Source organism: Diplotaxodon limnothrissa, linkage group LG11 (genome assembly GCF_057381915.1).
Source record: "Diplotaxodon limnothrissa isolate DT_005_m linkage group LG11, D_limnothrissa_male_GT1.1, whole genome shotgun sequence".
Classification (NCBI taxonomy): domain Eukaryota; kingdom Metazoa; phylum Chordata; class Actinopteri; order Cichliformes; family Cichlidae; genus Diplotaxodon; species Diplotaxodon limnothrissa.
The window spans coordinates 3773278-3788715 of NC_140606.1; the positions used below are offsets into that span (position 1 = coordinate 3773278).

Here is a 15438-nt window from a genome sequence, read left to right on the forward strand (position 1 = left end):
CTTACTGCATAAAGTGTATCTGCTGCTGTCAACTAAAAAAAAGCTAATAAGCAAAATCCTAAAAGGACCCAGAATCAAAGCTCTACTGAGCTTGTTTTGTTTTCGCCGCTGAGATGCTCAGATCACCGCCCCCCTCCCCCTCTGCAGACGTGTCAATCAAGACATAATGAGGTGTGCGCGACGCAGCTCTTCATTTTCTTCCAATTTCAGCATTCCTCTGTCATTTCTCCCCTCTCACTGATACCGTAGTCTTGGCCAATTAAGCTGATTGAAGCACCGTGCAGTCCAATCAGGGACGGGGCCCTGTCTGGCATCTGGAGTCACCGGGTCAACAGTTTACTATTCCTGGACTCGGTGGGTGAGAGATGAACCGCAGTGCAGAAAATTAGCATGGGAAATGTGTTTACTCATGTATATCAAACGCACTTGTGAAAAGCCCTCTCCCTGTTAGGAGCACAACTGCACGGTAACAGAAAAGAAAGAGAAATCTCTCTTTTATTCTCACATCAATTCACACATCAAACACTCCTAAAAGGAGACTTTTTTTCTCCTCTCTTTTCTTGCTTGGCTTTGAATGGAAATACCTCGGGTCCATTTGCATTCTAATATCTAAGGGAGAGTGAAGTGCTGAGGGCCGTTATAGGAGGTTGCTCTGACAGTTCTGACAGTAATAATAACAATAATACTCAAGACAGAACAGTTTTCCTGTTAAACTACGTAGATCCTCCTAATAAGTGACCACATGCAGAGAAGGATTTTAGTCACCTTTACGTGTGGTCAGCACGGTGAACGTTTGGCTCGCTGATAGATGGCCCGTCAAGTTTACCTGAGTATAGTGCACACATCCATCTAGGTGAATGATTTGAGAGGAAGCGAGCAGCTGAGGGTGTGAGAGCACGGACACGGCAAAGCGACAAAGGCAAACAAAACGACACACAATAAGAAATGTAGAACCAAATTAGTAAGAGTGTGCCGATTAACGTCACGCCCATCGCTTAGAGTATTGGTCCTGCTTTCTCTCTAACATTGATCTGCCTCTGAAACCATTTACAGCTCCTGCTTTCTTGACTTTGTGCAGCACTCCATCATGAGTGAGGGTCGCGAGCTTGTACAATATGTATACATCAGAGTTAAGGTCTGATATAGATGATAGATACTCGGTTTTCAGTACTATGAGCACTGTATTAACTAACTAATACTAATACACCTGCTAATACTACTCTTAGGACTAACCTGTGAGAGTTCTTATAGTTAAGTACTTGGACGATGATGTCATTTCTGTAATTTTGGCTCTGTGCAGCACTGCAGTGAATTTGAAACCAAACAATGACTTTCCATTCTGTTAATATTGCACCAACTGTTTTGGAATTACAGCGCCTATTTTAAGGGGCCTGAAAAAAATTGGACAACTTTTCAGAATCATAATAAAATGATTCTGATGCTTTAGTACACGCACACAGAAAACATCGAAAACAATGACGCTGTCTGTAAAAATCACTCCCATTACTCTCCAGCTTCACCCTGTCGCAGCAAAGCAACATCATTTTAAACTCAGGGACTGGAAATTTCCCACTGCGGTGCATTCTGGATCTTGGCCTTTCTCCCAAAGCTGGTAAGTGTAGAGCACTGTACTTTTGGCTTTTTATATTTTTAAATTTTTTGGATGCTGTGTCCTATGATCTGTACTCTACCAGTACAACTTAACGGCCACTTTGACATTCAAAAAGTCTGGCTGTGTATCCAAGAAACATTCCCTCGATAAGACGGTGTTACCTGTGTGCTTCTACGGCAGAACGAGCTGACGATACAGATCAGAAAAGAGCATTCTGAACATTTTGTCCATTCACATGTGAAACAAAGACCTCTGAAGTCTGTGTAAGGGCTGGAAGAAGCAGTGACCTAATGGACTCGTCTGATAAAATAGGGCACTTTCAGAGAGTCCAGCTGTTTTCTTGCATGAATAACCAAAATGTAAACGTTGCCTTGGCGATAATGTTTTAGTTCATCAGTGTCATTTTTTTCTCTGAAAAGAAAAAAGCCCTGCAGGTGTATGAGACACTCTGCTTAATCATGATGCATTATTAGTCCCGAACTGCAGGAGAAATATGCCGTGTGATCATAGTTAAATCAGCCATTAACATAATCCATCACCTGAGGAGTGACCCTACTGCCTGAACAACAATCCATCATCACCAATAAACACTCTGCTTTTTTTCTAATGATGAAACACTCACTGCCATCACACCCAAGGCAAGCACAACTCTCTATCAAGATAAGAAATATGAAAGAATGTAAGAATTGAATTGCTTCTGTGTTATCTATCAGCTGAATGGAGTGGAGTCTGCCTGCTTTGTCTAATATTCATTGTGCAGCAAAGCACGAGGCAATATATCAAAGTGACAGCAGTACACTGGGGTTCATCGTTAGCTTCACAGATTCACTGGGAAAAACAAAGTAAAGCAGCTCAGGACACAACACCGCTTTAATACGCTGTTAATATGGAGCAGGCGATGCTAACGAGCATCAAGACTGAAGACTGACTGATTGGGGACAAAACATTACACGTGTAACCCCCACGAGTGGTGACAGGAAGAACAACACACACGTACTGAAAATGTTTCCATCACTGCGACAACTGAATGAGACTATCACATCACAGTCACAATCATGGAAAAGATGAACAAATTCACTCCCTTTTTTCAATTAGATTGACTGAGGTGAGTGTATAACTTAATAACTGCAAACTCATCTTCTGGAAGTTATGCACATCTCTGTTAAATATAAGAATTAAGCAATATGAGGTATTGGGTTGGTGACTAACGCATTAAGCACTAATAACAGAGACAGTTAAAAAAGCAACAAATACAGGATCCAAAAGTCCAAGATCCTGAACCACAAATTGGATTGTTTGTCATTCCTTTAAAATTGTCTGCCTATGACAGTTATTAAAAAAACAGACTCTTTGATTAAAGTTGGGGATACGATTGTAGTCTGCGACAAAAACGAGACAAGTGCTCAAATCAGCATCACCATTATTACAAAGCCAGTATGCAGGTGATTGGTTATTAGGTTAGATTAGTGCTTGGCAAGCTGTCAGCGTCTGCACCTAAAGAAATGCAAACAAAGAGCAAGTGCAAAAACAGAAAGTTCCACATATGGGTAAATCCCCAACTTTACAGCATGAGTTTATGTTTAGGTTCAAGTTAAAGGTGAAGATTTGTTTTTAATTCCCCAAATAGCATTACATTACATGTGCACTGGTACCCAAACTAGCTAGCCACCACTGGGATTAGCCGATGACTCCCTCCCTCTCCCCTAATTGATTGTGGTTTGCTAACATGCCAGTCTCGAGGCTTCAACAGTACAGTCAACAAATCAGTGAATGATATTCATTCTAAATAGCAAACATAAATGAGTAAATAAACTGTGAGTAGGCTGAGTACTTGGGCCAGTGAAATTTTCATAAACAATCTCATTTTTACTCCCGTACCAGTGAAACAAAGTTGGTGACTGGTGCAACACTACAACAGTGCACCACAATTTTACTTGCTTATCATCGACATAAAGTTTTCAGTCTGGTAACAATGATGCACGACTTGGACAACGCTATTTAATTACAGCCACAGAACAAGGGAGAGTTAAAAGAAGCGAACACTTTCTACCAGTGTGAAACTCCTTCTTATCTCAAATTTACATCCATCCAACCATTAAGCATGCCTTAGCACCATCTGCTGCTAACGACATAGAACTTCTGCCTCGTCAGTCCGATAACAAAACAAACAAACAGGTCTCTATTTTTATTTTTCTGCTGTTTGGGTATTTTTGAACAACCTACTGACAAAACGAGACACAGAAAACATCAGGAACCTTGGTGTGTTTTGGCTCAGAGAAATGTTCAAAGACACAAGCTCAGACCATAGATCACACACTCCAAAGTGACTCAGAACACTAACCTTTAGATTCACTGCCAAAGCCCCAAAGCATTGTTTTGCTGAAATGAGTAAAAGTGATGAAATCAGTGAGGGAGAGATAAAATGAAGGAGTGTTAAATGGAGTGAAAGGATGCTACCATCTGCCAGCAGGCAAAGAAAGAGCCCTTATCTTTTCCACTAAGCATCAGTACATGGTTGTCTTTAATGGGCTGATTCAGGCGGTAGCATCAACCTGCTCTGTAGTCCCGGCCACAAAGGACCATAAAGTCCCAGTAATGAGTCGTGCTTGGTTGTGTTTTAATTCGCCGTTTTGTACTACAGGGGCCTGTGTGTAAATATATGTGTAGTTACGTCCTACTACAAAGACCTCAGAAAGCCACAGACACGGCATCTTTCTTGCCACTTGAAGGGTTTTTTTTCGGAAGTGCTTGAATTTGTTCATTCCTTGTCGAGCATCTCTGCTGAAACCACAAAATCTGCATCAGTCAAAGGCAGAGGATGCAACCACCACAGCTGATTGACAATTTCATCCAGCCACATGAGTTGCCATGTTTCAGATAACATTTCTATATCTTTATGACAAACGGTAGAGCAGGCACGCCATAAAACGAAGCAGCTCGTGATTGGTCCCTGTTACAGCAGACGAAGGCTGGGAACTTCTACACATACACGTGCTTAGTAGAAGGGGTGGAGTACACGGTTTCCATAAAATATTCAGTAGGTAACACTATTGTACTGAATTCTAATGGAGCTACACCAAAGTAAAGCACTGATGCTACTTTAAACTGGATCCTATCTGAAAATGTTCATTTGCCATAATCTGCAATATCAAGTGTGGCTCAAACTGTGTCGAGATCTCAGTTTCCCAGCTCTCCTATCACCCCAACTGGTCCCAGCAGATGGACTGCGTGGGTTCCTGGTCCTGTCTGAGGTATGTTCCTGTGAAAGCTGAGTTTTTTCTCCCCACTGTCACCAAGTGTTTACTCACAGTGGGAACTGTTGGGTTTGTCTTTGCTGTGTCCTGATCCGTGAGATGGTGTGATTTGGTACCAGACTGAACTAAAAGTGATGACTTTTTATCAGTTAGTCAGCCAGATTACTCAAAAACTGCTACAATCAAACACAAGAATACATCAGTTGGGAACATGACAGTAAAACTTCTTCAGCTTCTAGCACTGACTCACCTAATCCTTTTGTAGATATGCCCACATAGTCAGGATTAAATTCAGCAGTGAAAACTCTAATATTACATACTTTGAATAAAATATTTCTTGACAATCTGCACCTGAATAATTCACATTTCTGACAGAAATTTGGCAATTTGCTGCTGAATACCAGCCTACTTTCTGAATATTATTAAAGCTTCAGATTAATCAAAAATACATGAGCTGTACCATAAAGAGCTGCAGTCTGATGATGAGCTTTTCCAACACTTAGTGTCAGAATATTGCAGAGATCACCTGTCCTTGATATTGACACGGCACTGATGATGAAAGTGCTATCAGGCGCTTCCGTTGTAATGCAATTATAAGAGCAAATGCTGCTGATATTTAGCTTGTGGGTGTCAGTTTCCCATTGATCTATGAAGATGTCACTGAGTCACAGCCCTTCAGCTGACAAGCGTACAATCTAATAAGAAGAGCACTTGAGCAGCAGCCTGGATGAGGTCATATTTACTTGTGTTCAATAACACCATCACTGCTTATAAACTGCAGTCGAGCACATGGGGCGAGAAGAGTTAATGGTGCTGCAGAATAAGATGAATTTTACACCAGATCATCCAGTTCAAGCATAAACCTGAGTACAGTTTCGCACACATGCACACACTCTCTCTCTCTCTCACACACAGAGCTTGATGATTCTTGACCACTAATTACATCAGCAGTGAGTGTCTGAGTGCATGTCTCTAAATGTTAATTTGATCTAGCACCAGCATAGGCAGTAATAGCTTTCATGCTGCTGATTAGTAAATAGGAGGATATCTGAGTGACTGCACTTTCTCACAGTCAATCAGGAAACACCCTAATAACAGACATTAGCTGTCTTTATGGTGCTGGTGGTCAGGTCAGTGTTCGCCTACTGAGCTTCTTCTAAACATATTAGCTCTAATGATTCAGACTCTGTCACTAAAAAGTATAATATCTTTGGTAGTTTCTTACAAGTTTCTAAGGCTACGTCCACACGTACCCGGGTATTTTTGAAAACGCAGATTTTTCTATGCGTTTGCACCTTTCGTCCACACGTAAACGGCGTTCACTGAAAACTGAGATTTCTAAAAACGCCTGCCAGGGTGGATATTTTTGAAACTTTTTGCCTGTGTGGACGAGGTAAACGGAGAAAACGCAGCATCAAAGGTGTGCGCCACGTTATTGTTTCGGTGAAATGAATTTCTACAATACTGTTACTGTTAATTCTACTCTCTGCAGTGTTTAAATGCTTACATACACACACAGTTACTGTCCCTCCACACATACGACTCGGTTCTGCTTCTATGCCCCATCTTTGTTTACTATTTCCCGCCGAGGCTTCTAGACTTCTGATTGGTCAACATTTCTACACGGTTAGGAATATATCGCCACCTGTTGCTTTGGCATGTTCATAGCAGCGTTTTCCTTCATTTCTGCGTTTACGTGTGGACGGGATTATTTTTTAAAACAAAAACGGAAAATCTCCGTTTTCAAAAATACCCGTGTACGTGTGGATGTAGCCAAATACACATGTGCCGGTTCCATATGAGCAAGACAAGCAGTAACCACAACATTCAAGAGTTAGAAAACCTGCAGATCCTGAGGTGGCCATCTGGCACTGGCTCCAAAAGCAACTCAATTTCAATATACTTCAAAGTTAAAAAGGTCAACTACAGCCTGGTACAGAAAAATGGCTTTGGCCTCTATGGATAGTTTCCCCTTTCACAGCTGTACAGTGGGTGAAGTCATGTTATAACTCGTTCATTTAGATACTGCCTAGGCTTACATTTAGGGAGCTGCTTGGGTTAGCAGGTATGCTAACATAGGCAGCAGACATAGCTGTCTGCGATGTATTACCCATACCCGAAGTGTCTCCCGCTGTGTGGTAGAGGCCATCCAGTTTTATTTGTCTGCTACTTCGCACTGATTACCAATCATGTGTCTCTATTGCACCCATACACTTAGCAGCTTGCTAACCAAGTTTGCAAGCATTAGGTGATAATGTAGTGATCAACTCTCTCAGGATTAGGGCCACCGAAAAAAAAAAAGTAGGCACGTCTTTTCTTTTTCTTTTCCAGAATTCTGAGAAAACAGAATTTATTTAAAGCGACAACTTTTCAACAACTATAAACTGCTTATAAGGTGAATACAATTAAGTAAGTTCACACATTGTTTTTAAAATGTCTCTTTACCAAATCTTTCCCCCCTTTTCAGATTATGAAATTATGGACACCTACGGTCAGTTAAAAGATTGTGGTGTAATAAAGGTCTAAACCCAAACAGAACAACTGCTTTGATATTTGATGTTAAAAAAATATCAAAGAACATCAGTTTTGATGTTTTTATAAGAGACACGCTGTTACGTGCGTGTGTTGGTGGGTTATTTGTTTCTTAATGTGTGTATGCAAATTCACCTGTGCAGGGGCTCGGCTGTGATTGGTGGACCTAAGGAACGGCCTGATGTAACTGGTTCCTGCTGTGGACGTGAACTATAAAAGGGCGACTGAAGAGCTGCGGTGCGGGGGGTGTGGCAGACTTCCTGTGCCTCAGGTGCAGACGGAGCAGTCGTAGCAATAGCTATTTGGTTAAAAAGTTGGGCATGTGTGTGAAGTGCGGAGCAAGTAGGGGTGAGCTGCCGATTATTTTGGGAAGCCTTCTTTTCTCCTGTGTTTTTAGACCAGGGAGGTCAGACTGTGTTATTTCTTTCTTTTCTTTTCCTTAAACAGGTCAGAGGGGAACCGAAGCCTAGGTTGAGCTTTGTTTGTTGTGTTGGCCTTAGCTCACCCCGAAATTATACACTCCCACTACCGTGAGTGCCATTGTTGTCAATAAACTATTGTTAAAAGTCCGATGCTGTGGCTGTGTCTGTTTGGGCGTGGGAAGTCACGGGACACCCCGCTCTTGTTACGGTCATTTCGAGCCGGGTCGTAACACACGCTTTAGCTTAATATAAACCTAAAGGCAGAAATGCACATTTCCTGTTACTGATCACTGAGCAGGCAGCAGAGATCCTGAAGGCAAACAGAGTAAAAGAACAACTCAGATATGTTTTCTGTAATTAAGTGTGGTAATAAAATAATGTCTCAAAGAATGGTGAGTCAATGAGTGTAAGAAATTGCACTAATGCACCTCCATCAAACACGCATGCACTCAGCACAGTCTCTTGATGGCCATCATATTATGCTAGGCTTGTCTTCCTCCTGCCTATTATGTGTTTTCCCACCAGCTTGTTTAACTACTGCTGCCATTACAAGAGGTCTAGGCATTAGCATTCACAGCAAAGATGGCCACCAAGGAGCCAGCCAGCAAAGAGGGAAACGTTGTGTTGTGTTGCTGCACTGTCATACTCTGCACAGCATAGTTAGTGGTGGTAGACACTTGTTAGCATAGTAAGGAAGTAGATGCGTCCTGAATAATGAAGCAGAAACGGAACAAACAGCAGTTAATCTGGTGGCCAGTTGAATTTAAGGTGTTTGATGCTTGCAGTGGCAGCAACCTCAAAAGCAAATACACCAGACGCCAGAAGGGAACTGTCCAGCTGAAGTACGCATCCTACTGAGCTAGGAGTCCGATGACATCAAGCAGGTCAAGTGGAGTGAAGAAAGCAAAAGTTTGAGAAGTTTGACTTTCAGTCAGCTTCTGGGTGATTCTGGAAAACCATCAGATGACAGAGGACAGAGAAGCAGTTTCCTGCCCACCTTGATGCAGAGGGATGTCTGGGATGGAAGGAAAGGCTTCTCCATCCTACAGAAACAATGGACACATTTCCAGGACCATCAATTATGCTGCATTACCTGGAAGCTGGGAGTCATGGTCTTGAACTGGCAAACATTTAAGCAGGGTGCTCCAAAGACTGTTTACCAACTTTAAGAGAATCACACTCCTCGGCCTTCCTTGGACACTCTAGTGTACTGAAGAGGAAAGGCCATACATTGGTCTAACCTTGGATTCAGGAGAAACCCTCTAGTGTTTGTCCTTGTTGTAGAACACTGGACCAGCTCTTTATTGTTTTGGGGCTATTTAAGGGTGCATGGTTTGCCAAACCAGTGTACATTTTTTGTGGACTTGGAGAAGGCATTCAACAATCCCTATGTATACCACTGGATGCATGTTACATACTTATCCAAACCCTAACCTTTGGGAGTATGGGGTATCTGGCCTGTTTTTAGCAGGCTATTGTATCTCTGTATATTCCTAGCAAGAACTTGGTTCACAATACCAGCAATAAGTTGGGCTTGTTCCCAGTCGGTGTTGGACTCCACCAACCCTCCCGTTCTGTTCACAGTTTTTATGGGGAGAATTTCTCGGTGCCTCCTAAGTGAGGTGTTTCAGGTATACCCAACTGTGACGATGCCCTCTCTTGGCTTTTCTATTGGCTGGCTTGGGAACCTTCCTGTGTCCTCCCAGAAAAGCTGGTCTGGAAACTCTGCTTAGGTTGCTGCTTCCATACCCTGGACTCAGATAAGCAGCAGAAACTGGATGGATGGTGAATCCTTAAAAATAGCTCTGCAGTGAGCTTAACTGCCACTAGGCTGCACTCTATGTGATGTAGATTACATCTCATCAAGTGTAGAGATTAACACACAGTGACAAGTGAAGGATATTTTAAGTTGACATCACACGCTATATTAAAACAGGAAATGCCAGTGTACTGTGACGGATCATTAAAACAAGTGTTTTTCATGCTGCCTCTATTGCAACTGCACAGGCTCAGTTCATTAGAACAGACGACTCAGGAGTTGTGCCACAAAGGAACTGAAATCAAAAGGATTTAAGAAACACCTCACTCTGCTCTCTTGGAATAATCCCATACTAAACATGTAGCTGCTGTCAGCAGGAGAAACACATATTACTTATGTAAATCCTTAGTGTCAAAAAAGGTACGAGCTGTTACATAACAAATGTAGCCTGAACTATCACCTCACTGCATGATGGAACCTCCCAACATCCCACCAACACATGGCCTCATTCACTCCATCATCGCTCACTCTACCTGCTTGTTTGTGTTAGCACTGCCCTCCTACAAACAGGAACCTGTGAGTCTGTACAGACGCTTCCACAGGAGTAATACGCTGATCGGCAGCTTCACCATTACAGTTTCACAATATGTCAGCTTCAGTCACAATCATGAGTAAACCAGGTTGGATATTGAACTACTTAATTGTGGATTTGGTTAAAGGTTGCTATTTAACTGTCAGCTTTGGATAAGGTTTCATCTGATATGTGCACTAAGTGACGGTGACAAATTATGTCAATGTCGTCTGTATATTAAAGTGTTTCACATAAAAATATAAACACAGTTCTACAATCTGACAGCACATTGAAATGTTTCTATGAAACTCTGAAGAAAAATAGGAAAGGGCATTACAAAACACAAGTTTTGACTTAACTATCAAAAACACATTTTAGTTTCTGTCAGTGATTGGAGGGATAACGTTAACGCCGGTCCAGATTTCCTTGTCCCACTCACCTGACGCTCAGCTGGATTTAATCAGCGGCTTGTTCAGCTGAATCTGGTAAGCTGACAGGTGTCACCTGTGGCCTGCTGACTGTGCTGGCAAACTGGTAGCCTGTAAGCTGTCTACTAAAGGGGCAAAGGCTCCACATTTCCTACCATCTGAAATCTAAAAATTCTTCAATGATGAGGAAAAGGAAAAAACAACAACATACTTTTTCTTTTCCTAACTGAATCGCGTCACAGTCCCACAGATTTTTCTTCCCATCAACCAAGATGTTCCAACCCCAGTCAGTAGTAACCACCACACTAGACTCTTTGTTTCAAAGTTAAACAGCTGCCTGTTTCCAGTTATCTGCTCACGGTGGATCAGAATATCATTTCTTTATATGTAAGGAACACACTGCTGGCTTTAAGAAACAACAAGGTCATTGTGAGCAGCATAATCCTTCATACTGTACCTTGACGTTGTCTGGATGCAGTCCTCCAGGGTGTTTGTCCATATACTGACACAGGTCTGTGTGCTGGGTGAGGACAAAGGCAAGAACATCCCAGTGTTAGTGTGAAGGTTTTAAAGGTAAGTAAGAAAGCAAGCAATTTATTTATATAGCACGTAAGATTCCTTAAAGATCATCTAAAGTGGTTACCACCAAGTGCACCTTAGCATATGCAAATGCTTTGGAGCAAAAACAGCTCTAGAAATTGGGACCAACTTGATGCTACTGTGATTTTATTGTACAAAGCAGTATAAAGGAACGTTAAATGCTAGAAGTTAGGTGGTCTAACACAATATATGGGCATCTTGGATATCACGTAATCATCATATTGTTTCCTTACAGTCATTTTTTGGGTTATTTGATAGAAAAAAGGAAACTGAACTCTTAAATATATATTGATTGATATTGATTGTAACTCCAAAAAATTGATGCACTGTCAAAATATTTTGAGTAATCCATTAAAAATACATGGGAGCAGGCGCCGTTTCATGGGCGCCACCATGTTGACCCACCATCTTGAATACAGTCATTGAGAAAGACATCATCGTTTTATGTATGTACATTTTACACTGTGATTGATTGAATTGATCGAAGCCTTTACTTGTCACTTGCAGTTGACCTGCAGCGAAATTGGACATAGGGAGGGGCAGCCATGCATGTGGCTAGAGACCAGCCACTGTCACTGAATGCCATATTATACTCGTTTACAGCTCAACCGTTTTATTTTCAGAGTCAAAATTTCAGAGGCACAACTGTGAATATCTACAGAAATCTTTCAAACATGCTGGAGGCTCTGTTATGGTTTGGGTGCATTTTAACCAGTGGGGCTACTGGTTGAAATGTCAAAATTCTTGTCAAAATGGATGGAATTTTGAACGCAGTAAAGTGCTGTCAAATTAATCCAACATCCAGTAATATCAATAAATATTATGATTGTCAAATGCTTCATTTTTCAGCATGGCAATAATCCCAAACACACAGCAGGGAAGTAATAACAGACCTGGATAGAAAAACCTACCGTGGAACACTATGAGTCATGGACTGGAATCACATCCAAATTAATAAAGTAGAAGAACATCCACAGAAGAACTTCAAGAAGCCTGGAAAACTATTCCTGAAGACCACTTAAAACAATTATAGGAGAGCTTGTCTAAGAGAGTCCAGGAATGTTGACGTATGAAGGTCATCACATTACATAGAATTGTAATGAGCTATATTTCCATGTACATGTCTTTGTCCTGTCTCGCTCCCCTTACCCCGACTAGTCACGGCACATGGCCGCCCGGTTCTGCTGGAGGTTTCTTCCTGTTAAAAGGAAGCTTTTCCTTCCCACTTTTGCCAAAGTGCTTGCTCATAGGTGGTTGTCTAATTGTTGGGGTTGTTCAATATTGTCTTCAGGTTCCTGTTGTTGCAATTTAACGCTTTATAAATGAAGTAAAATTGAAACTGAATGAATATATGTTTGCATGTTTGACTAGAAAAATATGAAGAAACAATGGGTGGCTCTAAAACAGGACTCTATGTTTGGGTCTAAGTTATGTACATTTTTGCTATCTGCCATTTTTTTGTGTGCCTGTAAATTCTAATTGGTCCAATCAAGTTCAAAGCAGATGCTGTTCTTGGTCCACACACTACTTTAGCGTACGTCCCCAGGAAGAAGAAATGTGGCTTATTTTATGCCAGAGTTTATCGTATGAGCTGAATTGATATTCTTATCAGAAAATCAGACATGCACCCAGCCTTGGTCTGCCCTTCACCTCTGTGCTTTCAGAACAGATTTGTGGATGGAGGCAGTGACTATGAAACCACACTAATATTTACAGTCCCCTACTGCTGGCCACACCACAGAACCTCCTCTGCTGAATAATTCACAAAGACGCCTCAGCACACACACACAGCATATTTGTCATTGCTTTTCATGTCAGTTGTCTGTCCTCTCTCTGTGTGCATTTCCCCTGCATCCTGTCATTCACCATTAGCTTTGAGGGGAGAACAACGAATGGATTTTTGGGGAAGCTCAAGCTATTAGAGCACTGAACACAAGATGATATATCAACATCAACACAATTTAGCATCCCAGTCAAATAAATAACCACTGGCTGCAGGGAAACCAGGGTAATCCCTCGCTGTTAAAGGACTGTGTGGCATTATGATTGAAAGATGTGCTGTATTAGTGAAAAGTGTGGATAACCACTTAGGATGAGACGTCCCTGTTTCACCTTTAAAGGCAAACTGAACTTTTTTCTCATTCTTCATTTAAACACAACCCGCTGGGCTCCATCCTCGATTCAGAAGCCAAACCCTTTGACATGTGTCAAATCTACCAACAGGGGGCATTCCACCATCCCCAGTCTAATAAATGTAGTAGAGAAGGAAAGCTGAGTAAGCTGGTTGAGCGATCTGGCCTCACGCAGCATGAATATAAATGAGCCCATCAGAAGCTGCTGTCAGTTGGTGCACAGTAAAGGGTAAGACAAGATGAGACTGTTCTGAACAACCTGGGTTCAGATCTGTCCAAAACTGCGTTGAAAACTTTTTATCCTTGTAGTACACTCCTACTCTATTCCCTCTGTAGACACTGGAGTCTTTCCTTATTAATTAGAAAAACGTCCTAATCAAGTTATTTTGGCCCTTGCTGCACAACATTTGAATACTATTCTTTGAACTTGTTTGGACAGGCAGCAGAAGTCCAGTCGGTTCAGTTGGATGAAACAATACTGTCAGTGGAATAATCCTGTAACTGTGACAGATGTGGTCACCAATCCTTACAAGTATGTAGCTAGTTTCAGTTTAACATACTTATAAGGAGGTTGTCATGTCTGCTTCTTTTACTTCTCCTGGCAGTGTGGTTGCTTCCCAACTAAACACTAAACGGTTGGTGTAGGTGATGTAATTGAGGTCAGCCGGAATTCTGGCAGATAAGCTTTTCTCAAAGCAATCTTGCATCAGCTGATGGCTGACACGCGTTTGGACGTTTGCCTCTCTCATATATGAAAATCTCTGCAATATGTTGTCAATGAAGTCTTGGGACACTATCAGTGACACTGACCCCGTCACAACTAAAGTCTCTTTGCTGCGACGGGGTCTTGATGTCGCTAGAACGAAGCCATGCCAATAAGTACAAGAAAAATATCAGTTTTTTGTTGACTACAGTTATCCATATTTGGAAAAATGATCACTGACATATTTTACCTCCTAAGTATCCAGTCCACTAGAAGTACCAGTATTACTCAGCATGAGATTGTGACTGGAACCCAGTGTGAATTTTGTGGACCAATAATTTTTGCCAATGTTTTTGTCAACATGTTTTTTTTTATGATGAAAACAAGGCAAAAACTAAAAAACCCTAAAAAAAAAAAAAAAACTAACCCTGAAGCACAAGGACAAAAACTTGGATAAAATGAAATAAAACGTTCATCAACAAATTAAAATGAGATGAAAAATAGGAGACGAGATCTTATCAGAACAAATTAAATTCTTTAAAAGGTTTTTATAAATAGGGAAAAATAGGGTAATCTCCTGGTGCAGTAAAGTTAGATGCACACATTTGTTCTGCCCTGTCTACACTGTTACTCATGGTTTTGGCAAAACAGGTTTGTCCCACCAGTATCTGATGTTGGCTCAACAAGACATCACTCTGTCACGATTTGTCTTTCACTCTCCAAACAAACAAAAATATCTTAAGTAGATCGCCCTCACGACCCTGGAAATGCTCCAGCTCAGATATTATTTCACCTGCCCATTTAAAGATAAAGACCACAAACGACTGTCACACCAGCAAATATTTGCCTTGGCATGTGCCATCATTAATAGATACTTAATGCTGTTGCTTTTTTTGTGGGTAAGTCAGTTTGTTTCGGCTAATCTAATGATCATCATTTGGTAAACTGTGCTGTTCCAGAGGTTTCTGGTAAGTAACCTTCCTTTACTTGGCTTTAACAGTGTTGCCGAGTCAGAGCATTTCCACTGGCCATAAATGCATCAACAGAATATTATTTCTGTTATTTGTGCCCGCAGTATTTGACAGGACAGTTGTGGAAACATGCTAAAACCATGACCTTCCAATAAAATGCCCGCTTGGCTTCCTGTTGCAGGCACAGACAGACCAGGCTGTGGTGGACCTGGCTGCCATCCTATGGAGCAAAGAACGGAAAAAGCCCTAGCTGCTTTAACATTCCTCAAGTGCCCTAAAACTAAGAGTATGCCAATCAAAATATCTACAGCTCATGTTTCTAGCGGGAGAGTATTAAAAACTGAAACTCAATCAGCAAGGATGTACTGGGATCAAATCAATCAAACTAAAGAAACACATAAGTGCTGACCTCTGTTCTTTGAAAATGTTTTCTTTTGAATGCTAAAAACAGATT

At 41.4% G+C, this 15438-nt stretch overlaps 1 protein-coding gene across 2 annotated transcripts in view; it reads right to left on the reverse strand.

Moving 5' to 3' along the window:
* Positions 1–15438, reverse strand: part of cdk14 (cyclin dependent kinase 14) — a 177960-nt gene that overhangs the window by 73300 nt on the left and 89222 nt on the right. For both annotated transcript variants that reach the window (XM_085364984.1, XM_085364983.1), the window contains exon 7: positions 11036–11098. In XM_085364984.1, coding sequence (XP_085221110.1) covers positions 11036–11098 — 63 coding nt within the window. The remainder of the gene's footprint in view (positions 1–11035; positions 11099–15438) is intronic.